Source organism: Phalacrocorax aristotelis, chromosome 1, assembly GCF_949628215.1.
Source record: "Phalacrocorax aristotelis chromosome 1, bGulAri2.1, whole genome shotgun sequence".
Classification (NCBI taxonomy): domain Eukaryota; kingdom Metazoa; phylum Chordata; class Aves; order Suliformes; family Phalacrocoracidae; genus Phalacrocorax; species Phalacrocorax aristotelis.
The window spans coordinates 124,860,109-124,885,559 of NC_134276.1; the positions used below are offsets into that span (position 1 = coordinate 124,860,109).

At 43.0% G+C, this 25,451-nt stretch overlaps 1 protein-coding gene across 3 annotated transcripts in view; it reads right to left on the minus strand.

Moving 5' to 3' along the window:
* Nucleotides 1–5,126: 5,126 nt before the first annotated feature.
* The window catches only part of TMEM45A (transmembrane protein 45A), a 29,347-nt gene continuing 9,022 nt past the window's right edge, over nucleotides 5,127–25,451 (minus strand). For all 3 annotated transcript variants that reach the window (XM_075105246.1, XM_075105234.1, XM_075105249.1), the window contains exons 2-6: nucleotides 17,788–17,997; nucleotides 15,382–15,594; nucleotides 14,460–14,644; nucleotides 12,440–12,585; nucleotides 5,127–9,121 (exon numbers count right to left, since the gene is read on the minus strand). In XM_075105246.1, coding sequence (XP_074961347.1) covers nucleotides 9,028–9,121; nucleotides 12,440–12,585; nucleotides 14,460–14,644; nucleotides 15,382–15,594; nucleotides 17,788–17,977 — 828 coding nt within the window. In that variant the 5' untranslated portion in view covers nucleotides 17,978–17,997 and the 3' untranslated portion in view covers nucleotides 5,127–9,027. The remainder of the gene's footprint in view (nucleotides 9,122–12,439; nucleotides 12,586–14,459; nucleotides 14,645–15,381; nucleotides 15,595–17,787; nucleotides 17,998–25,451) is intronic.

Sequence of the window (25,451 nt, forward strand, 5' to 3'; positions counted from 1 at the left end):
TACAGTCAAAAAGAGGGCTCAGGTGTCTTGGGATGTGGCCCAATGGTCTAGCCACTAGATAGTACTGACACTGCTCCTGATACTGCTAGATACTACTGTTTCTTTAACATCTTACAGATTTTTAAGATCTTTTTCCCCTTACCAAGAAAAAAGATGAGTAAGATAAGGTATGCATTTGATCTCCTTGATGGCAATCTGCACAATATATTTTAAAAATACTCATATTCAGAAAATTGATACGGAAAGTACCAAACATCTAATTTTTAGTGATCGAGACACCCTGTATTGAGGAAAGCACCTAAGGGCATAGGAAAGACTGAGGAATTGCTGAAATAGTTAAGATTACATTTACAAATGGGAGCTCCAAGAGTGCTAATATGCTTCTTCAGGCAGCCAAATGCCTTAACAATCTGTACGCCAAGGTTTTAGTTGAAGACAGGCTATGCCACTACACCAGTGACTGGTAGTGGGACAAACCTCCAGGCAGGACAGGGCTGTTTGCTGTCCCTCTGGGCGCAGCTCTGGCTGGCTGGGGATCTGCCTGCCTGTCTGCAGTAGTCCTTGGGTTATGAGTCTGCCTCTTGTCCTAGACCTTTCCTCTGTCTGTGTTATTCTCATTAGCACAGAGAACAGAGAAGGGAAAATATCCTCGGTGCTGGGATCAGCACAGAGACACGAGGAGGGCGTGGGGCTGTGGCACGCAACCAATGGGTGGGACAGAGTCCAAGGGTGGGAGAAAACAGCCATCTCCCTGGCACAGAGGCGATGTTTGAGCCTTATACCTCAATAAAATGCCAAACTGCAAATCCCTTCGAGGGGCTGCACGGGCACTGTCAGGCTTTCTTCGTCAGAGGGGCAGAAATGGGGCTTTGTGGGGCAGGGCAGCAGAGCTACCCCGTTTGCCCAGCAAGAGCAGCCATTGGTGGAGGCTGAGCGGCACAGCTCCAGGGCTGGCCCCTGCATGCATCCCACTGCCCGGTCATCCCGTGGGCTAGGAATCATTGACAGGGTCACACAGGCAAGCCCTGGCAGCCTGACAGCTACGTGGCCCAGCTATCTCATTGCTGTCGAACTGTGAACAACTGCAATGCTCAGCTGGGAAGAAACATCTCCTCCTTGTCCTACTCACAAAGAATGCTTAGTACCCTTGTACATGTTAATTACTTTACAGCCTCTTGCCATAAGCAGTTAAATGTTTGCTTTTCTGGGGTTAGAAGGGCCAAGAGTTTAAAACTGGGTCTTAGAGCTGCACAGGAAGAGGCCGGTCCCTGTGCAGGACTTGTACAGAGCAAAGCAGAACCAAGCATGATTTGGACAGACTGGATCTTGCAGGTGGGGAAACTGAGTCACAGAATAGTTCAGCAATATTAACTTAAGCTACATCCAATATAGCACCAAGTCTGAGATTTACAGTATATTAAATGTATATCCAGCTTCTGAATCATAGGTCTGGGTCCTTTGCTATTACAAAGGCTGCTAGACGATAGCAGGGTATTTGCATACTTGCAGAGATTTTTAAATTACAAAGTGTGAAAGAAATAAGAATTAAGTCTCGTGGTTACTGACATTGCCCTTTCTGTTCAATGGAAATAACATCCCTGCTTCATTCCTCTACATAGCTAATATCATCATGGACGTCTTTGAGCAGCATGTTGTGTTTGCATATATAAAATACTCTGAGTCCAAAACCTTGGGTTGCAAGCCCAGGTTTACAAATGGAACACAGTTTGTCAGCTGGGAAGTGGCAATGGGATTGTGAGCAAAAAAGATTGGGAACTTTTAACTTCACATGAGTGTTTTATATAAACCTTAAAGAAAAAAAATGGCATAAGGAATCAGATGACAAAACCAAAACAAATAAATAAATACAACCTAAAGGGTAGTACGCTTTTATTTATGAAAATATTAAACCATGTTTATATCATAGAATAATCAAACTGAAAGAAAACCTTATTACTTGCAAATTTGTATATGTGATGCAGCTGCGAGGAGACAAAACCCTTCTTGAGTGTCTAGATACATTTCTTCTGCTTCCCTCCATTTCTTTAAAGCCTCAATTAGAGCCAGATGTTTCTTATTTCCTTTCTTTTTTGTTTTCAAGCCTGGATAAAGTGCGGTGCCAGCAGTAAACACCATCTTTGACTTTTTTTGTGTGTGTCAGATGCATCTGTCTGAGTTGGAGTCACAAACCAGTAAAATTCCAGCAAAGCAGTGCAAGCTTTCACTCCTGCTGTAATTCCCGTCAGGAGTGGGAAACCAGCATTACTGCTTCTGTGGCTGCAGAACAGGAGCCATAAAAAATCCCAGAGTGTGTCTGAGAACCTTGTCCCTGGTAAATAACACTGGAGGCAGACTGGAATGCCGTATACCAAAAACACAGCTTCCCTTCCCATAGTCTTAGAGTGCTGGGGGTGATTTCTAGTTGCTTAATTGCTGTTCAGTTCTATAGATCTGCAGTCCATTTTCCATTTCTTCTTTCTCCTCCCCAGGGAGGCAATGGCTGGTAACCACAGTATGTAGATGTAACCATTTCTGCTCCAATTTCATGCCCTCACTGTGACATTGATCTCTTAGGTACCATCCCCTGCAGAATATTTTGTCATTAAATGGCAGTGGTCTACATGCAAGAGCTTTCTTTCTGAATCAAATTGCAAAGTATGTTGTAGTATTTATAATTATGTTTTTCAACTCCTTTTTAAATGTATTTTCATCCCAAGAAGTGTATCAAATATAGAAATCCGTGAACTGCAACAATTATATAGCAAGGTGTTAGAAATTACTCTTCCGAAAAAGTCATCCGAGGACTAGTTATGCCTTATTTGACAAATATTAGGCTTTTTACTGCCACATATTTTGAGCAAGCACATATTTTACCTAGAATAGATTTTAAAGGCAAATGCCCAGCAGTGTTCCAGTTCTCTTTCTCCCTTTTAACAGATGTGCTGTTGTTGCACAGTCCTTGGGAGTTGGGCTTGCTTCCACTACTGCACATGCTAAAGGGCATTTTGGATAAAAAACTATCCTGTTTTCTTCCACCAACTTCTGTACCAGTAACTCCTGCCCCAACTGCTGTTGTTCAGAGGAACAGAACCATGTTGGAGGAGGACATTAAGGTACCAGATACATCAAAGTTTTCTAGTGCCTCAGTTTTAAGGATGAATGAACCTGTAGGATTTAAATTCCTTGCTGCCAAATTTACTCTTAGTTCAAGCTAGGTTTAGATACAAGGAAAAAATGTATTTATTTGCAGAATATAGAACAAATATCACAGCTACTAAGATTTACAGAGACACAGATAATATAAATGAAAGAAAGCCACATTTAATAATTTATCCTCATGATAAAACTTTAATGAGTTCCCTCCCTTCTGTCAGACAAACTGCTCGCCTTACCCATGTGTGTGCCTCTACTGTTGGTGCCAAAGGGACAACCATTCCACATTACAGGCATTTTGGGACTCTAGTTTTGTCCCAGGGATGCAGGTTCCCATTCGTGCTTGGAGCACATGAGGCACAATGCTGGAAAACACCATTGAACTTAGTTTCCCTTGAATGGACTCCCCTCCATGGTGCAAACCTTGGCACTTAAGTTAGGACGAGCAGGTGAGGTCCAAAATGCTCTCCTGATCCAAACTAAAATGCTAGTGGAGATACACCCAGCAGTGTGGCTGGGGACCCAGGAACTGCAGGGGGTGCCTTGCCTTTAAGCTGCCAGCTTGGAGATACTCTTCTTCCCACAGGACTTATTGTTCCTTAGTTGTTCAGAGGGTGGTTTCAGCCTCCTTTCCTTTGGGCTACTGACTCCTTCACAGCCTGCTGACAACATTGAGTAAGATCTCTTGGGCTTAGGCAACATCCTCCCAAGACCATACCATGCATGCATGCCTCCCACCATGCCTCACCCCAACACCAACACAACCGTGAGGTCCTGAGTCACCCCCATGGATGGAAACACCTTCCCATTGTGAGCCAAGCTTCTGCCACACACTCCAGCTGGCCTGCCTTATGCACAGCCAATGCCAAAATGTGCATTTTACATGATTGCCTGAATGGGATGGGGCATGCATCCTGTCAGCAGCTTTTCCTTGAGGTCAACCATGAGAGTAAGCAGTCATGCTGGCAGTGTGGTTGGAGATAGATGACCCCAGCCCCAACCCCAGGGGATACGGTGACATCAGTACATTTGATTTTCTAATGCAAATTGCTTGATTCCCCAGCTGGTTTATTTAAAGCTACTTCTAGATTTTTAAAGTTCCTGACTGGTACTTTTCAAAAGTCTTATGCAACTCTTTGAGATTTGTGGGCAACCAGATGAAACAGGAAATTAGTAAGTGCTGACTTTCTCTCCCTTACCTTGTCCTGGAGAAATTTAGACATTTTCTTATGTACAGGTAAGTGCATCCCACCTGAAGTTCTCCATAGTTGACAAGAAACAACTCTGTCAAATATGTAGCAAAGTGGTATCAAATCTGTGGAATGATGAAAGCACGCCATGGGACTGTAATGCATAATCAATTTATCCCCAAAATGCAGTGGCCAAAATTATTTCCTACTTTTTCTCAGGTATGGCCCCTGGTTTTAATTTTAGAAACCGGTGAAAAATATGAAGAGGGCAAAATCTGTATTTGCCAACATTTCTTTAAGTATCCCATTTTTTTCTTTCAGAATGCATTTTCATCTTACAGCAAAAAAAAGGTTTATCTTTTCTTCTTTAAAGGAAAAAGGGAGAAAAGTAAAAGAAAATCTTAAGTATTTTTATTCTTAAGCTTGCCAAAACAGAAAGATCCCATTCATGCAGTTCTGTTTACTTGGCTTACTGGCTGCTCTATCAGGTATGACACAGGAGACCAGATCCAAATGTGGCACCTCCTTTTTCCATAGCACTTGACTTTTGTGGATCTGTAAAGCTCTACTGCCCAGATCTCAAGAAGAGTTGTTTTCACCTGTGTTGTAAATGACAATTAAATAGTAGAATCAAGGGAATTTGACAAGGCAGCACTGACCTTTCCTGAGTTCAAGTGCAACTTGTTCAAATGTCTGGATGGGCTATGAGAGTAACATGTCTATTCCACCCCATCCTGCCTCATAAATGGTTATGCTTTTTCCCCTGAAAACATAACAGACATATTATGTGAATAAATCAATTTTATTTAAATAAAATTACAGGCATATCTTGTCTTCTATAAACTACCATATAGTTTTTCAAAGGCACCCATATTTAACAATAATTTAAATTTTCTTGAGAGCAGCTACCTTTTTCTGAGTGGTGTCTGTAAACTTGTCAGACTTCCCTGCACTCACTCAACTCAAGCAAAATCCGTTGCTAGCAAAGTGCCAAGGGTTGTACCTTTTTCATCGTAATAGGTACCTTACTGTTCCTGGGCCTCTCTTTTGAACAATGTTTGAGAAGAACTGGTCAGGTGTTCTGCATGGCAAAAACCCACCCTGAAATGGGATGTTTCTTTCCTTTGTGGCACCAGAAATATATCAGGCACAAAACCCCACTGTGACACTCACTCTGCGTGTACTGTAAGTATTAAAAATTAAATCCAAGAGACTGCTGTTTCTTTGAGGCTTCAGGATCTGTTTTTCCTTGCATTTCTTTGAGCTCGATAATGCAGTACCACCTTCTCTTATGTGAAAAGACAGCTTTTGTAAGAAGCATGCCCTACAGTTCTCTGTCTTAGACTGTATTAGCCTCCAGGCTGGGCTTCTTTAAAGGCATCTTTGCTAAGCATGGTTGCACTGAAACCAGCAGATGTGTCTGATGGGCTTACTTGTCCAGTTCTCTGATAGTTTACAGGAGATTCACAGCAGGCAGACAGAGGGAGATACAGGTGATACCTCTCAGCAGGCTGAGTCCTGCTCAGGTTTTCTCCCAAGAAAATGCACAGACTTTCAGCCACTGATGGGCTAATGCCCGGGCGCAGGTAAGGACAGAACCAGAGCAACCAGAGCGAAGCAGTCACAGGAAGAACCACAGCAGGCAGGCACTCTTCTGGCCATCACATTTGAGTACTGGCACTTTTTGTTTCTGAAAAAGTAGTTTTTTCAAAAGGAGAGTTTGCTAAGCACCCTGCACGTTCACAGCTCGCTCACATTACTGAATCCCATGAGGCTCGTTTCATCAACTGATTTTGGCTTATCATAACAGACCTTTGTAATAATCCCCAAGTTCTCTTTGATACCTAACCATTGTCTTCACTGCCCAGCACCACAGAAGCTTTATAACCCAACCATGCTAGCAGGAAAAAAACCTGCCCTTTAAAAAATTCCCAACAATTTGGAGAGAAGAGTGATGTGGTGCAATGACACGCTGCATTTGGCCAATGTATCCCTGCTGCAATTATCAGGCAAGCTTCTCAGCAAAGCTGTGGATCTTCCTCCTGGCTTATGCCAACAGAAAATCAGATTTTAATGGAACCACAGTAATGAAACTCAAGTCTTAGATTTGCAAAGCGGAGTAAATGTCAATTAATTCAGAGTTTACAGTGAGACCACTGCAAAGCTGAGGCACAGAGCTACAAAAATGCCATACTGATACCTACTCTACAAGAATGTCCTGAGACAGACTTCATTAAAGTTTGCCAAAATCCCCAAGGCCCTTCAGAGAAAGGCATTGAAGAAGGGCAAACAATTATTAAGAGAAGTGGTGAACTTTGGCTGTGCATCTGCAGTTTCACGTTTTACATTTCTAAACATAGAAATGTCTGTGAGGCAACTTTCTTGCTTTCCAAAGTAGATTCATCTGGATAATCTGACACCCAGTTACAAGTGTCACTTCATAATACTTGTCAAAGATCTAAAATAATTTTTAAAAATCACCAACTGAAGTCTTCTAAGAAGACGTATCAAAGCTCAGCGTGTTTATCATGCTTTTTTTCTCACTTAGTTATCCCTTTGGTTTAGAGATACAGCACCTTAATATTTGTACAGCATTAAATTTAATTTATCAAGAAAAGCAGTGAGAAACTTACATTGTTCCTGCCTATGAGAAGTAAAGTACTTTCTGAAGATGTCCTTCAGAATAAATGACCTCACTGATTTTGGAAAGACATTGATAAGCCTGGCAATCTAAAATTCAGCATTAATAGCATGTGCAGCTAAGGAAGGTGCTCCTTGAAAAAGAGAAGGTAAAAGATGGGTCCTAAAAAGGAAGTGAATGTATATGTTGTATTGAAGGTGAAATAGCTTTAGAAAAATCCTTTCATTTTTTCCTGAGTCCTGGGATCCCTTTGAGCTACAAACAATTGTATTGCCTGTCTTTTTAAGCAATCAACTTACTGCAATTAATAATTTTATGCTACTCATTTTTCTGGTTCACACTGGAAAAGATATAGGGGAAACTTAAAAGTAGAGGGACCAGATCCTACAGCTCTCATTCATCTACCAGAGTCCAGCTTTGCATTCCCTTAGAAGCATCTGAAAATATTCAAATAGTAGAAGGAACTCACTTCTGTAGCACCAAAACTGATGCACTGGTACTATTTGAACAGAATTTGTTGTCCTGCACTAGCCTGTTTCCGAGAATAGTTAGAAAATAATATTTTTAGAAGGTTTTCTAAAGGGAAGGGGTGTTTTCCAGAATGATCACCTTACCACTGACAGATATGTAAAACGGCCCATGGCTGCCAGCATGCATCCTGTGCTTAAGTCCTCTGGAAAGCAAAGCATACATGCAGTGGTGCAGCAAGTGCTCCCTCCTGCCCAGTTGTATGTGCAGGTCTTTCGAAAGGTGTATTAGAGCCAGAGTGATGCTTCAAAAGTTCGCCCCATAGGGGCAGCGTGCTTATAAACAACATCATTTTCTAATGTCTTTTGCCATATATCAGTTATTTCCCTTTTGCTGAGGTTGGAGTGCATCACAACCAATGTTGAGCTCTAGGGAGGGCATTCTATTTTTCACTGGATCAAGACTTCAGTTTAGTGGAGAAAATAAATACAATTAATTTTTAATACTTTTTTTAAGTCACTCGCTGCTGTGGGTAGCTGGGCATGGAGCTACTATAAAGCCAGCATCTGCCCTCCCACAGCTCACCATGCAGTGTTGCACAGGCTGCCCAGTGCTTGCAGGGGCAGCACAAGGAAAAGGATGCAAATCCATTTCATCATGCCCAAAGATCAGCATTACCTGCTCCTGCTCCAAGTGCTGGGTCCAGGCCCATGTCTGCTACGAACCCTACTGAAATTCCACCAAATTCCACCAAAGGAAAGGAAATAACTTTAGGAAAGAAACTGGCTTTTCGGCCAGGGGCTGTCCCAATGGGCACCCCTCGGCCTTTCTGGAAAAGTTGCTCCAGGCACAGAGGGAAACCAGTCATTTCACTGGCTTTCAAAGTCAAATGATAGCAAAGAGGCAGGACTATCTAGGCATGAGAATGAATAACTGCAGTGGCTTTTTACCATCATACACCTCTTTCGTCCCCCTACAAAGCTTGCTAGTGTCTCTGTGGAAATGAACACACTACACACTCTTCAAGGAAATGCTGAATGGATTTGCAGTGAGTATTTCTTTCCGTTCAACATAAAGCTACAAGCAGAGACATGAAGGTGTTATACAAGACAGCTGCAAGACTCCGATTTTTTTATCTCATTCTACTGTTTTCCAGGTCTGCACAGTTATTTATGCACAGTTACTTGCAGGGCATCAAACACACTTATTTGGACACCTTAATTATGGAAACTTAACAGCCTGTTCAGCAGCATCTGGAAACGTTTTGCTTAGCTTTTAATGAGGCAAACACACAGACTTCATCATGCCACCTCATCCACTCCAAGTCTGTCTAATATTAGTCTGGTTTTCTTTGAAGCATGTGATAAACAAAGTACTAGTGCAACCACCACAAATAGGTACCAAGTTTACCCTCTGCAAATAAAGATGTAACTATGTAGGTGTAGACAGTACTTGGGAGATTATATTTGCATAGCAAGTTGTAGTAAAGAATGAATAAGATGGCAAACAAATCTAGAAATGAGGTATCAATTAGCCTAATGGTAGAGCCGGTAAGCTAGTCAAGCCATATTCACACTAAATTTCATCTTCTGACTCCTGATCTCGTTCAGGTGTTTTCAGTAATCCCATTTCCATGGACTGGGACTGTTTAACCTTTGAACGAACTGCCCTGGAAACAACAACAACACAAAAAAAGAGTTGTCAATAGTAAATCGAAGCCTCATCTGGCCATTTCACATGGCAAAAAACTGTTTGACTCTTGCATCTCATCAGGGAATTAGGATGATTGATTTATGAAGACTTGAAGTGTGCCACTGTGGAAGAGACCATAAAGAAGAGATAGTAATTTCAAGCAGAATCTGGGCAGAATTTAACCCCAGGCCTTAATTGTAGATACCTGTATTTTAGCATATTTGACAGCTATACAATGCAAACATGTACTGTGATACTAGTATGTGCTGCCTCTAGCAATACTGCCTTTATGTACTCCTTGTAAAAGCTTATTCCTATGGACACATCTGAAAGCATACACCTTAAGCAAACCTCAGCGTAACATCTAGAAAGTTCAATGTTGTTCAGGTACAAGACCAATAGCTGTATTCACTTGGACTCCAAGAAAGCTGTCCAATATTCAAGGACCACTCCCTCCAAGCTCAAGATTGGTGCATCCCCAGGAGGAAGAAGTCAGGCAGAGGAGCCAGGAGACCTGCATGGATGAGCAAAGATCTTCTAGAAAAACTTAAATGGAAGAAGGAGATTTATAGTATGTGGAAAAGGGACTGGCCACTTGGGAGGAATATAGGAAGGTTGTCAGGGTATGTAGAGTTGCAATGAGGAAGGCCAAGGCCCACTTGGAACTAAATCTGGAAAGGGATGTCAAGGATAACAAGAAGAGCTTCTTCAAATACATCAGTAGTAAAAGAAAGACTGGGGAAACTGTGGCCCCCTGCTGAATAAGACGGGTGCCCTGGTGATGGGTGATGCAGAGAAGGCAGAGTTACTGAATGCCTTCTTTGCTTCAGTCTTTACTGCTAAGGCTGGCCCTCAGGCATCCCAGCCCCAGAGGTGAGAGAGAAAATCTGGAGAAAGGACGAATTCTGCTTGGTTGAGGAGGATTGGGTCAGAGATGATTTAAGCAAACTGGATCCTCACAAATCCATGGGCCCCAATTGGATGCACCCATGAGTGCTGAGGGAGCTGGTGGATGCTGTCACTAAGCCACTCCCCATCATCTTGGAAAGATCATGGAGGACAGGAGAGGTGCCCAAGTACTGGAGGGTAGTCAATGTCACTCCAGAATTCAAAAAGGGCAAGAAGGAGGACCCAGGAAACTATAGGCCAGTCAGCCTCACCTCCATCCCCAGAAAGGTGATGGAACTCCGAAGGTCATCTCCAGGCATGTAGAGGAAAAGCAAGTTATCAGAAGGAGTCAACAGGGATTCACCAAGGAGAGATCATGCTTGACCAACCTGATAGCCTTCGGTGATGGCCTGACTGGCTGGGTAGGTGAAGGGAGAGCAGTGGATGTTGTTTACCTCAACTTCAGCACCACTTTTGACGCTATCTCCCATAACATCCTCATAGGTAAGCTTAGGAAGTGTGGGTTAGATGAGTAGACTGTGAGCTGGATTGAGAACTGGCTGAACAGCAGAGTTCAGAGGGTCGTGATCAGTGGCACAGAGTCTGTTTGGAGGCCTGTCACTAGTGGTGTTCCCCAGGGGTCTGTGCTGCATCCAGTCCGTTCAACATATTCATCAATGACCTGGATGAAGGGATGGAGTGTGCCCTCAGCAAATTTGTTGATAGCACAAAACTGGGAGGAGTGGCTGATACACCTGAAGGCTGTGCTGCCATCCAGTGAGACCCGGACAGGCTGGAGAGCTGGGCTGAGGGGAACCTCATGAAATTCAACAAAAGCAAGTCCAAAGTCCTGTACCTGGGGAGGAAAAACCCTATGCACCAGGACAGCTTGGGGGTTGACATACTGGAAAGTGGCTCTGTTGAGAAGGACCTGGGAGTGCTGGTGGAGGGCAAGCTGACCATGAACCAGCAATGTGCCTGTGTGGCCAAGAAGGCCAATGGTATCCTGGGGTACGTTAAAAGGAGGGTGGCCAGCAGGTCAAGGCAGGTTATTCTCCCCCTCTACTCTGCCCTAGTGAGGCCACATCTGGAGTACTGTGTCCAGTTCTGGGCCCCCCAGTTGAAGAAAGACAGGGAACTACTGAAGAGCGTCCAGCAGAGAACTACGAAGATGGTCAGGGGACAGAAGCATCTCTCTCTTGAGGAAAGGCTGAGAGCCTTGGGCTTCTTCAGCCTGGAGAAGAGAAGACTGAGTGGGGATCTTATCAATATTTATAAATATCTGAAGGGTGGGTCAAGAGGATGGGGCTGGACTCTTTTCAGTGGTGCCCAATGACAGGACAAGGAGCAATGGGCACAAGTTGGAACACAGGAAGTTCCACCTGAATATGAGAAAAATTGTCTTTACTGTGAGGGTGCCAGAGCACTGGAACAGGCTGCCCTGAGAGGTTGTGGAGTCTGTCTGTGGAAATACTCAAAACCCACCTAGATGAAGCCCTGTGCCCCCTGCTCTAGGTGTACCTGCTCAAGCAGGGGGGTTGGACAAGATGATCTCCAGAAGTCCCTTCCAACCCCTACCAGTCTGTGATTCTGTGATTCCTTGATTCTCTATAGTTTCCATCCTTTACACAACAAATCAGTTACCCAGCTTTGAGTGTCGGTGCCTTTTGGACTGAGATCCAAAAAGACATGGCACCTCCTCGGTGCAAAGCAAGACTGCAAGAACTACATATGGCCAAAGCATGACTAAATAAGATGGTAGGCATAAAGCAAGGGGTGAGAAGCATATTTGGGACAGTGCAGGGAAAGGCTTGATAAGGTCCTGTGGGCAGAAGGTGATCACACATATCAGAATCAGGCTCATCTTTATAACCAAGTTAACTCTGCAGTTGGAATTTTCTCAGAATTAGCATTGGGTGGCAAGGAAAAGGGCTAACTAGAAATTAGGCGATGAAACTGGCTAGTGAAAAAGAACTTGGGCCTAATCACAGGAAATTGCTAGCAATGAAACCTGTCCAATAATCTTCAAAGTTAAGTCATGAAGCCTGCTGGGCTCAGACTTAGTAGAGATGAGCACTGGGAGAGAAGACATTATAGGGGAAAAGGTCTCTCCTCCTTGTAATTTTTTATGCACTTACAAATGTGGAAGACCATCAAAAAGAGCTGATTTTATGTGAGAAGCTTTATGCTGTCAGAGCTGTATTTTATGAGTATTTTTCCCCTTCCTACTGAAGCAATGAGTCATGTCGTCTTCATCGATAAAAAATACCTATTTTTATTTTACCTTGCAAGAAAATGGATTACTTTGTGGAAGCCTTTTGATTTGTTAGTGAAACTTTTCTAAAATAAAGCTCCTGCTGGACTAAATAGACAGGTCTCCAAAGTTTTAGTGTTTCGAGTAACTTACCAGCTGACAATTGTGTAATTCACTGCAAGTATAAGAAAAGCAAAGGCATAATGCCAGCAATAGCACATGGTCAGGAACATCATATTAGTATGATCCATCTGATTCCACTCTGGACTCCCATTTGGAGGATAAAGCACAAAACCGATCTGTAATAAAATAAAAGATATTTAGCAAATGCCATTTGATGTATATCCCATGCGGTATCATGTATCATGCTACACATCACAAGGCAGACATTTCATTTACTTATGGTGCTGATTATTTCTATGATTAATATTAAAAACAATTTTGCGGTCGCACTTGGATGCAAACGATCATTTTACACAGTTTTGTGCAGAAATGCCTTTGGAGATCCCTTGCTCTTGCCCAGTGAATTAAGGACCTGGGAAAGATCAGAGCTTGGACAGATCAAATTCAGATTTATGTATAACCTGAGAAACTAGTAATCCCACGGCTACACAGGGTCTGCCTTGACAAGCACCAGTCCTCTGTACTGCCTAATACTCTTCAAAGTCACCACTCAGCAGTTTAGCTGAGAATTTAGGACCTGAGAAGAGGAAGAGAGGAGGGAGGAGGGGAGGAGTGCATTTTGCATTTCCATGCAGAGAATTCAGTGAATGAGGGTGTTGATGAGGCAGAAAGAAAGTCCCTTTACCTTTTACAAATTTGTCATGCTGCAGCCAGTATGTGGTTTACAGTCACACATACCGTTGAAGTCTGATGTGGGTGTGAAAAAAGCCACACTTAAATCTCTTGTATTTTTAGTTCTTCAATTTTTTACATTGAAACAAAACCCACATTATCTCCGGAGCTAAAGAAATAACTTGTTCTTAAATTAGATTAGGTACACAACAAAAATAAATGGTTGCATCTAACTCCTCTTACGTTAAGCTTCTTAAATCACTGAAGAAATGTTTACAAACAAGAAAATAAAACACCAAGTGCTGCAGCACCAGATTCTTGAGTTCACTTATAGAAAAATACTGCTGTTTCAGAGGTCTGTCTTCTTGCCAGAGCAAGTATTTAAATATTTGATTTGGTGCTGAGTGTCCAGTTCTCCTAAGGAACAGCAAACTTTTTTATTAATCGTGTCTGGCCAGAATATAAAAAAGGGAAGCCAGTCTAGACATGCCGGAAAGAAAAATCACTGAAGTGACCTCAGTTCTCCACTATAAGATGAAACACACATCCGCACTAGTGCTCCTATTTCTTTGTTACAAGATCGCAGCAGTTCATTAAATTCTCTCCCTTGTTTGACAGCAAAGAAAGGGTTGGTATCAAATATCTATTAATTGGATAGGATCACAAGTAAGTGAAGGAATGGCAGCTACATTTTGAAGAGTTCTTTTGGGAGCCACATCCCTGAAATATAAAAGTTTGGGCTGTTACTTCTTCTCCTCAATTCCTGAATACTGGAAAAGCATGAGGCTTTACATCACCCAGTCTCTTAATGCAAATCGGGAGCTCAAATACCTTTTAAACCTAGATTACTACTGTTGAAATGCTTTTTAGAAAGCAGAAAGAGGCAGCCAACATGAAAGATAACTTGCACCTTCGTTCCTTTTCCCACAATGTCAATGGGTGCTTTGCCTCACCTGCCCAGTACTCTGCTGGGCATTTAGTCACTGCTCCGGCAGCTGACAGCGGGGACTGGCTTCATAAAGAGCAGCATACGTTGCCGGGCTGTAAAATCACCGCCATTTGGCTGGCAAATTTTGAGCAGGATGGTACAGAGATCAGAGGGGATGTTCAGTCGCAAGGGAGAGCTCAGCAAAACCATCTTAGCTTTTTTATTGATTCAAATAAAAGAGACTAGAAGGAGAATGTCTTTTTCATCTGTAAAACAGATAGGATAAATACTTTTATCTCTTTAAAGGGACATTAAGAATGTATTGTTTTCTATAACACCTTTGAGGTCTGTTTTTAAAAGGCATATTATATTACCTGCAAAAGATCTGCGAAGGGGTAAATGACGAATTTTGGTGAAGGAAGAAATCCCTAAGGCAGAAAAGTGACCTACCTGCCAGAACCAGCTGCCTTGTAATATGCAGAGGCTTGTACGGAGCATCTCTAGGACAATACTGCCACGGAAGAAAACTTCCAGAAATATGCAAACAGCAGCACCAAAGATAGCAAATAGCAATAACTGATGAACATGAACATCCAGCATGGCTCTCCCATGAAGATGGTAGCAAAAGAGAAAACCTGGAAAAAATTAAGTGATCAGTTTAGGACGTTTTCTTCCCTTGTAATCTCCCTGCATCTGCTTTTAGACAACAGTGAACCTTTAGCATTTCTCTTTATGCCAATAACACCTCCTCAGTTGAATTGAGAGTAGTTTTTAAGACTGATACCTACGTACTGTGTACTCCCACTCTTGAGCTCAGCCCAGGAAATTGGATGGGAGGGTGCAGCTCTGTCACCTTTCGTTTAAAACACATTAACAAGAAGTCTCATTCATCTCTCTCTGCAGTGTAACAAAAGGGATGCTATGAGATATACTGTGCATACAGAAAACATAAATTGAGTGTTTCTCCAGTGCAATGCCAGTGTGTGACTGGTGTGCAGGTAGATACGCTCACACTGGCTTTAGCCAACATGTTGCATACCATGTCAGTACATACATTGAAACATATGCCCCAGCTACTGAGCACTTACCCAAAACAGGCTTGTGCTATTAACATTCCTGTTGCTATCTACCTGAGCCAGTTAGGAAAGCACAGATACACCTCTACAATGTGTTATCATGCTCTGGGCTGCAGTGGAGACAAACCCTCAGTAGTTTAAGGAGGGCCAAGACTGACCTTTTTTAAGCATTTCAGGGAGTTAAACACCCAGCTCCTGTAGGCTCATTCTCTAAGGCTGGTTTGAGATTCCCAGACCAAAGACTGATTCCCCTCTGCAAGTTTCACATGAACCTCTGCAGGGAGAGGTAAACTGACCTTCAATAAACACTGCTAAGGAAAGCATCATCCTGTCCATGGCCACTGGCAATGCATTGGTCCCATGAGCCACAATGTCAACCAACCCTGAAATGCCATAGAAGAGGTACATGGTGGCGTGTTGCCAGTTCATCAAGTGATCCCAGTGCTTTTCCTCATAATTATACAACTTCAGATGAGGTCCATCGGGAACAAACTGCTCGGCCACCATTCCTGTGCATGAGAAGAAAAGTATAACTGTTTTTCCTGGTGCTTAAGGTTTAGATTGATGATAAGTCTTTATACAAACAATAGAGGCAACACTATATCCCCATGCAGCATACTGCCAGTCAGTTTCGGGTTTATTCTGGCTGCCTGAGGATTTCTCTGGGTGATTGCTATGTATTACTCCCTTCTGCCCAGTTGAGAGATTCCCAGTAAAGGTTTTAACATATTGTCCAACTTCAAGTGAAAATGCACAGAGGCCTCAAAGGTATTAATTTTATATAAATTTTCAAGGAAATAGGTAGTGGGTGGAGGACATATGAAATAAGTTGCTATACTGAGCGAAAGACCGCAGAGTGAGCTCAAGCATATATTAAGTATCACATAATCTGGAGAGAAGAAAGCCAGAGGAAACCAGGCTTCAGCTCCACTCCTGGTGGGAATATTTGCATCTTGCAGTTTCCAGCAGTGAAAATGGAGACAGCTATTCTGTGCTGCTTTTTTGTCTTAAAAACAATTGCTATTGTAGTAGTCCTCTGACTGAATTGTTCAGCTGCGTTTCCCAGTGGTTCAGACATGAGTGTAACACATGCTGAAGTCCCCAAAAGAAAGATTTACCATTTCAGTCTCCGGCAATATGCAGGAAGGCAGAGTTCAGACTCTAATTCAAAAGGGTTTTTTTTTCTATAAAACCATAAAAGGAAATCCCTCCACCATGCAAAGTTATTAAAGGTCCCATGAGAATGTATACTGAATTAGTATTTGAATTGCTTTTCCACCGCCTCCCTTACCTCGGCCCCTCAGTGTGTTGCTAACTAGCTGCAGTACTCCTGCAAGGGGAAAGCGGCTTTTAGATACTTTATAAGATCAGTGAAGTTTGGGAAGGGTTTAAAATATGTTATGCTTTTAAAATGTTAAAATTAATTATATTGTTTATAAAGTGTGGGCCAGCATCCTGCTGTATAAGTAGATATGCTGCAGACCAAATGCAGCATTCTTCCATCTTTATTTCAAGTTTTACTAACACAGAAACAGCAGGTTTTACCCCTTCTGCTGCTTTTACTGTGTGTCCTTGCCAGATTTTCTTGACCATGTTTTTGACTGGAATTGAAATTACCATATGTTAAAATAATAGCTTTTTGTTTCAGGGTGAAAATAAAAACACTAGATGAGTGTTTTAGCTGCCCAGCTACCTCTAGACACCAACTGGGAGATTTGTAGGAAAGATGTCCCTGCTCATACCTCAAAATGAATGCTATTATTTAAGTTTTGATAAATTTTTAAAGCAAATCGAATCGTATACTGGACACATCACTTCAGCGTTGATGATTCTTAACTGATTCAACTCCCAAAGGGGAAGGAAAAGCAAGAACAAGATTTTGGCACAGCCTGCACCTTGATTAGAAACCAGACAACTCTGAGCATCTAAAGAAGAGTAGATAGATACAATCTAAAAATCTAAAAAGACTACAAACAAAGATCCTTTCCAACTTGAGAGCCACATGTGCTGAGCTCCCCAGGTCCCGTTATTTAGCTTGCTGCTCTATAAAGGTAAATTGGTAACATATAGCCTGCTGGAACGTAAACAAGATCTAGGCACTTCCAGTCGGCTGCAAAGCTCACTAAACCATCCCCATGGGTTTGTACCCAGGCCAGTCCACAACAGAAGGAGAAACACCCCCTGCCCCACCCCATTGCAATGGTCCTGAAGCAATAAGATCTGGAGTTCAGTCTTGCTTTGTGCATGTTTTCACTTTTGAATGACATTAATGAAGAAGCATCTGCATTTACTTATTTTATAACTCAGTGGAGACTACCAACATCTGAGGTGACTGGATTCAAAATGGAAAAGCAACCCCCCCACAGCCTGGTGCTCCCAGTCTGCATGTGTGAGCCCCTTGCCTAAACACCTCATCTCCCTCCCTGAAGTAGTGAACAGCATATGAACACTCAGATTGACTAGCTGTGTAGTAGTCAGGAGACCTTAAAGAATCTCCAAAGAGCACTATGGATGGAAACCATGTTACAGTAATAACTATGTAAATAATAGCAGTAGTCCCACTAGTTCTTAGTTTCATGGCGTTTAAAGAATAAAATACCAAAACTACAACAATATATTTTATCAGAGAACAAAATAAATTAAGAAAAAAGTGTAAAAAGGCACAGCCTTTTTGTCGTCTGACCCAAGTCCACCTTACTTACCAATCAGGGCAAAGACAGCTTTGATGATCCCCTCAACAAACTCCAAGCGCTGAAATCCTGCCCTGGAGCCAAGATAGCAAGCATTCTTGTTTTTTCGACAGGCATACTTCAGTGGATATTTCACTGACCACCACAAGCCAAAAAGAAGGAAAAAGCTTCCAGGGAGGGCATGCCCTTTGAAATTGCCCATGGTTTTCTGCTAGGTGATACCTGAGGGTGAAAGAAATGCAGATCAATTATGGGAATAGTAGGAGAATTCTGTGGGTATCTCCTTGCATAGATCAAAAGGGTGTCACTGAATTAAATACTCACACTTTATTTAAAAATAAATTTAGGTACTTATCTTCCCTGGCTGTTCAAAATGCCCAGCCAGTCTCCACAGTTTCATAGCTTTGCAGAACAAGAGTAAGATACCCAACTGCCAATCAGCTGACCTGAAATGCAGAGCTGGCAGGCACCAAGTTAAAAGAAAAAAAGCCATAGTACACTATGTCATACTGTTGAAGTATGAAGAGAGAACATGAATATTCACAATTTGTTTTTTTCACCTTTAGAGGGGGTTTTATGATTCTTTACTCCACAAACAGAAAACAAGACAGTAACTGACTGAAGGAAAAATGAATGGTATACAGATCCAGTTCACTAATAAATTGTAACTATTCACTAATAAAGTGTATTTTATATTTCGATCCAGATCTCTCATAATGATTTACAAACATCGACACATTCTCAATCTTTGATAGGCAAATTATGCACTCACAACTAGATATATATTATCAAGTACATCAGGTGATAACGTTATTAGTTATCCAGTGTTTTGCAGTCATTTAAAATCAGTGCCATTAATAAAAACTTGTAATACTGGTCATCATCCCAACTTTTAGGAGAGTCAACTTAACTCCAATAACTTCTTCATTAAAATGCCAGTTCTAACATTAAATTGCAATTTTTCTTTAAGTTGTTATAAATTGAGTTGTGCATTGTGACCCAAAGGCATACTAAATCTTTGCACAGGCAACAATCAAGAATAACCACTTCAGAAGCATTGGCAACCTGTACTTTCTGTTATTATCATTGCTGACTTAAAAATCTGATCACCATGCTACACCGGAGCTATCTGGTTATGGATAGAACATGGAGGCTCTGGTATATTTTTCTTTTCAGTAAGTATTTCCTATGGTCAGCTCTGCATAAGAAGTTTTAAACTGTGGCTTGTGGGCCATGGAGTACTTGCAGATGGTTCACGTAATGCTGTCTAGTCACGTAGCATGAGCCCTCTCCTATTTCTGGAGGCTAAACTCCACTGAAAGCATTTTTCTTTTTTTTTTTTTTTGAGAAGAGAAACTTTTCCACATGCACAAGTCCTGAAGCTGCCATAAGACTATTACCCAACTGCATGAGGAGAGGGTGACCTATATAGCCACAAAGGAGAAGAAAAAAAAACTACAACTGTTCATGCCTAGCATGAGGAAGGCTGTGATTTAAACTGGGTTGCTGAAGCGGGTCTTGCCTCTGCTGCCTGTCCCCTCCTCTTCCAGAGCTGATTTCTCCCACTGTAAGGGCTGCAGAAGAAGAGGAGCAAGCTTTAAAAGCTTCCCCTGGGTAGAACTCCCCTTAGCTAAGTTCTAGGAAAGTATTGCTGAAGTACAAGAAAAGGGAAACGTGATACTGGTTCCCCAAGGAAGCCCATTTCTGTATGTGTCCTCACAGGTATTGCCAGTGCTGGCATCTGCATATCAAAGCCTGGAAGGAAAGTGTGCTGAGATGGCTGCACTGAACCCAGGGAAGGCTTCCAGGGAAGGAGTGCCTGCCAGCCATGGGGCAGCCAAAGGGGGAACGTGTTTACATATTCTTAAGAAACATAAAGGACTCCATTTGGGATTTCTGCTGTGTGGGGAAGGGCTCCTGCATGCCACTCATCTCCCAACAAGAAGAAAAGCAAGGGTGGCATGCCCAGAGCTGTTGTGGGGGGCTTTGCCTCACCAGTGGCCAGCTGGCTTCTCAGATCAGAGCAACAAAAGCTGTGAGGAGGAGCGAGCAGTGGCAGACCCAGCAGGCTGCTCTCAGCATGGGCACCCCAGCCACCTGGATGGTGATGACCGCCTCCATCTCTGCTCACGGAATGCTGAATTAAGCTCTAAACCTCACAGGGGCTGAGCACATGTTAGTGGTGCCCAATCAGCTTGCTTGTGAGCTGAGCATCTCCGCTCCTGGCCCAGGGTGGACTGGGCAGGGCAGGAGGAGGAGGTGGCAGTCAAGGGTCCAAGGGTCAGGAGAGCCTTTCTATGCTTTCTCTGCCTCCCCACCACCCTTGAAGTCCTGCTGGGTTGATGCCTGTGTGTCTTATTTGCAGGTGGGAAAGCACTGCTCTCTCGAGCAGCCTACAGCACAGTCAGGTTCTCAGTGGTGCAGCTGAGGGGCTCAGCCCCACAAGTTAGACCCATCCCCCATGGTCTCACAGAAGAGGTACTTCATGTCAGGACATCTCAGTTCAAAGAGTCTGACCAGCTTGTGCATCACTGCCAGTACCCACTGTGCCGTTTTTTGCCTCAAAAAAGGGCAGTACTAACAGGAGCTGAAGTTTTAGACTAAACTTTGCTTTAAACTTTGAAACACTACTTTTGCTTTGAAAGCCTTAATTTCTGTTTCTTCTAAAACTTGCTGGCCTGAAAGCCATTGCTGTCTTTTCAGGCACGTTGGTTTTTTTCTTCTTTGAATGGAAGAAAGGGGGAGGAGTGGGGAGTGGCCTTTCCTCGTCATATGTCTGATCTCACTGAACACCATTCATTAGAAAGACTTTATTCAGTAGATATTTTATTATTCACCACAGGTCCACAGCACTCCAAATGGAAAGATTTACCCTGTACCCCACATCAAAGTGAGATGCTGGATTAAAAAGGTAAATTAAAGCTATGAAAAGCCTCCCTCTAGGAGAGTACAGCTGCAGTAAGAGTCAAATGAAGAACAGTGTATTAATGTCATTTTAGTGCACTGTATAGGAAACTTCGAAAGTAATTCTCAACCTGTAAATTCACACCTGAGTTATCTAGAGCTCTAATCACTGTAGGATTTTTCTGCCCTAAACCTGGGCAATCCATCAAGATACTCTATTTAAAACTATTTTTTGCCTTTCAAAACACAGGAAAAGATTAAAAGGAAAAGACTGGTACAGTAGCTACTGCTGTATATCCAGTATAAACAAAACAGAACCAGAAAGTTTGATTTTTTGCTATAAGCAATACAATCTTCTTAGCTTTGGAGAGTGTAAACTTCAGTTTGAGTTCATCCAAATATGTTGGGGATTATTTGTAGGATTTCTTTAGGCAAAGACATGTCAGATCTGCCAGCCAGCTGCTGTGGCAGACCTTTGGAACACTGAATCTCAACACAATCAGCTTTTGAAAGAAGTTATATGAATTATACTTTAAATCCTTAGTAAACCTGAAAACATCAGTACAGAGCTCACCTTAGACTGATTAAACTTCCCAATTAATAAATTTTCTCTTATCAGGCCTAAGAGTTTATTTTGGCGAGGCTAGCAGTCAACTGCCACCACCCACAGTTTTGATGTGACTGAGAAGTTTTGCCTGCAAGTAAACCAGGTGATATTGCATGGTTTGGGGGCTTAGTATGACACTGAGGACATGGCGAGGATAAGGAGAGCCTCCCCTGCAGGAAGATCACTGCGGCGTCAGGAGGTGGATCTGGGAGGTGTGAGGTGGGGGTGCAATGGGAGGTGAAAGGAGAGGACAGGATGACAGGCTGCTGCTTTTCCACACTGTGCTTTGGCAACCCCCTGTGCAGCCTGGGACAGAGCAGCTCCTGCCAGCTCTTCTGCACGGCTTGGGAGCCAGCCAGTTTTAGTATCTCAGGTGGTATTCATTGGATAAAGATGGCATCAGTGTGTTATGACAATACTTAATGAATTTGAGGGTTTCTTTTTTACAAAGCCTTATCTCATAAGCTAGCAAACAAATCACTGGAGGACTGATATTGCAAATGTGCAAATCCCAGACCCTCTTCTATCCTCAGTGATTTCAGGGCCAGGGGTGCTGGCAGAGCCACAGCCATGTTCTTGGCAGCAAAACTTCCTTGCTGCCCACCACCTTCCCTAGAGTGCATCATCTGCCAGAGATGGAAGCAGAGAAAATCCTGAGGCTGCCCCACAGCTGGGTGCCATGAGGTCTGAGTTCAGCCATGTGGTGTCTGCCCATGCTACCTCCACTGCCCCCCCAAAGCCACCCAGTCACACCAGGCACTGCAAGCATACCTGCAGCTGATGACCTACTTGCACAACCTCAACCCTTTCCAAATACTGCTCCTAACCCCACCAGGCAAAGCCAATGGGGTTGGTGCCTACAAGAGGCATGCAGACAGACAGCGTCATCTGGCCACAGCCCTCGCTATGGATGACAAGGTTTGGCTTTCCAGCAAGTGTACACAGACTCCCTGACCATTTCTGACTGAATTACCCCTGTTACCTGCTGTGTACACCCCCAGGATCCCTTCAGGCTCACTCAGCTTTTCATGTCTCCACCCTGAAGCATCACCACCAGGACCCTTCCACCACCAGTATCAACCATGGGGCCGCAGCAGCCAGGGCACCAGCTGGACTCTGGCAAAGCAAATTTTGGACTCTACCTGGGGGAAGATCCCTCCCTGCCAACTAGCAGGTCTGCCACCCCAAGGATCGTGCCCAGGAACCAGACAAGGCAAGTGCTCCAGCCCAGATTCAGGCTTTTCACAGCAAGTAAGGGAGACCTTATTGCTCTCTACAACTACCTGAAAGGAGGTTGTAGTGAGGTGAGTGTTGGTCTCTTCTCCCAAGTTACTAGTGATGGGACAAGAGGAAAAGGCCTAAAGTTGTGTAAGGGGAGGTTTAGACTGGATAGTAGGAAAAATGTCTTTACTGCAAGAGTGGTCAGGCACTGGAACAGGCTGCCCAGAGAGGTGGTGGAGTCACCATCCCTGGAGGTGTTCAAAAAATGTGTAGATGTGGCCCTTCAGGGCATGGTTTAGGAGACATGGGGGTGTTGGGTTGGCAGTTGGACTTGATGATCCTAGAGGTCTTTTCCAACCTTAAAGATTCTATGATTCTAAGTACTCCTTGAAAGCCTGCTCTTGGGAGGGTGAGGGGCACACCAGAAGGGGAGGCTGCTGTCAGGGTTCAAGGGCACCCATGGGCCTTAATTGCCCCAACCAGCCTCACACAGGACGCTCACCCTGCCCAGGGGCCTGTGGTCTCAGGGGAACTAGAGAGCAATTTAATTAGGCATAATTATGGCAATAAACTCAATTGTCAAGGTACTTTATAAATTTTAAGTCCCAGGCAACATTTCTGCCTCTGATTGGAATAAGGAATGAGAATAATTTACAGCTACCTGTGAATGTGAGATGCTTTTTGGTTTTTTCCCATGTAAGAACCCCAAACATGGTTTCTCTTGCAAAAATCATAGAAAGCTCTGCATGATCCAGGCTTTTCCAGCAATTAGAAGACTGCATAGTATGGCAAAAGTGTTTTACACTCAAACTTTGCTGACCAAATATAGGTTGTTGATGGCTGCCCACAAATTCCCTATGTAGCAGCAGTGCCTTGTGGACCTGGGATGTTCGTCCCTTGGTTCAGGCTGCATCTTACTCCTTGGGGTCAGAAGGGAAAATGGGGATCTGCTGGCAAAGGAAGGGATGAGGAAAGGCAGCTTCCAAGTGAGCATTTAAGAAAAAGTGTGTATTTTTGTGGATATTAAGAGCTGCCTTTTTAGCCTGAACATTATCTCACACCAGCAGAAGCATGAAAGGCAGGCAAGAAACAGACTTACATGGTTGACTTAAACATCTTGTGACATTTTTGGGAGGGATGTTTCATCACAGTTACCAGTCTGATGCCTCATCTCTTCAGGCCACGCATGTGGGGACTCAGGCAAGACTTGCAAGTGGTATGGAGAAACTAGCTATACCACTTGGTTAGTCAAATGGCATCTCATTCACTTCTTGAAGAACTAGATTAGTTTCCCTTTTTTTCCCTTCTCCCTTTAAAATAAGCCAGGGGCTTAGGCAGCGTAACCTGTACTGGACAGGGACACAAGCAGCAGCTGAGCCAGAGCTTGCCCTGCAGCCGGCAGCTTTCCTTCCCTGGACGTTCTCTTGCCACAGCAGTATGCCTTGCAATTTCCTGTGTTTATCAAGCTCTGGGGGATGATAAAAAGGGCTGTCAACCAGAAATATGGGATTTTTCCAGAAACGACACAAGTTACAAGGCTTCAGACTCACTCTGCTGCAATGCATTCATTTCTGCTAGAGAACCATATGATACAAAAGTTAAACCCAAAGACGGAACATTAGCAAATTTACTGCAATGATAAAACTGAAGCGTTATTTTCCTCCCATCCACTAGATTAGGAAACAATGATGTAGAGTTTATAATATTTGATACAAAATGTTTATTTATCCATAAAAGCTGCAGGCATTGATCATTATGTCAGTGAGACTAATGCACCCAGATAAGAGGAGGAAATAACACATTTCTAGACTCTTTGTAAGCAGTGCACAAGCTGTGATCGTACAGCTTTTACCAAAAACTTGAATCCAGCAAAGTTGTATGCATCTAAGACAAAAAAAATCACAGACAAGTTTACTTCAGTGCCTAAGTTTCCTACTTGCAGTTTAAGATGTATTCACCAGGCAAGTGCCTTTTATCCTGCAACCATTAAACGGTAAAAATCACAGAGAGCCATGCTGATCTGAAAGACAGTGCCTGCTATAATTACTTTGTTCACTAAATGCAGTAGTGATTTCATGTCATGACTAAAAACATTTCAGCAACTACAGCCCCATGTTTCCAGATGAGATCACTGCTCTGGTGTTAAGGAGATACTCAGCTGGCACCTATAGTTCTTTCAGAATTAAACTGGAACTAAGTACTGTATATGCTAATGAAAGCAAGACTCAAGTCTTCTTGAAATGATAAAAAATGACTGTACGTCCTTGATATTTTTGGTTTAAAGTTGTGGGGGAGAAATATTTTCAGGTCAAAAAAAAAAAAGAATTGTCGTGAATGTCTCTGAAGCCTGTGAGAGAAGAATTCAACCCTTGATAAAACCTTCAGATCTACAAGACAGGGATGAAAACCAAAAATCGCAAGAGGTAATGACTGGAAATCTATATACTGGCCTTAGAAAGGAGGGACTCCAAGACATAAACTCTCATAGTGCTGAGTTTGGGCCTACAACCTGAGCTACTCTATTTTTTTCAGTGCCTTGCATCTGTCAACAAACCCTCCTTCCCAGACACTTGTCCTTCTCAGCCCTTTGAGTGCTCCTCACTCTATTTTTTTATCTCTCATGACCCTCAGTTTTCCAATTTTATTTCCCCTTTCTCTGTGCATCTGCTGCCTCAATGTTTCTGCTCCCATAGTCGAGCAGGCTACCTCTAGGGTTTATCCAGGGACAACAAATACTCCGTCTTACCACTGGCTTTTGATAGCAGAGCAGCTGCTAGTCTATGGATGTGAAATTTTTGGACTTCGGGACTGCCAGTTTGGAGCCTTTCTTCAGATCACCACAAGTTCAAAAAGCATATACACACACAAAAAAAGAAACAACTTGTAATTGCATAGGATATATTAGAGTAATTTTTTCCTATGAAAGATTCATAGTTTCTTTATT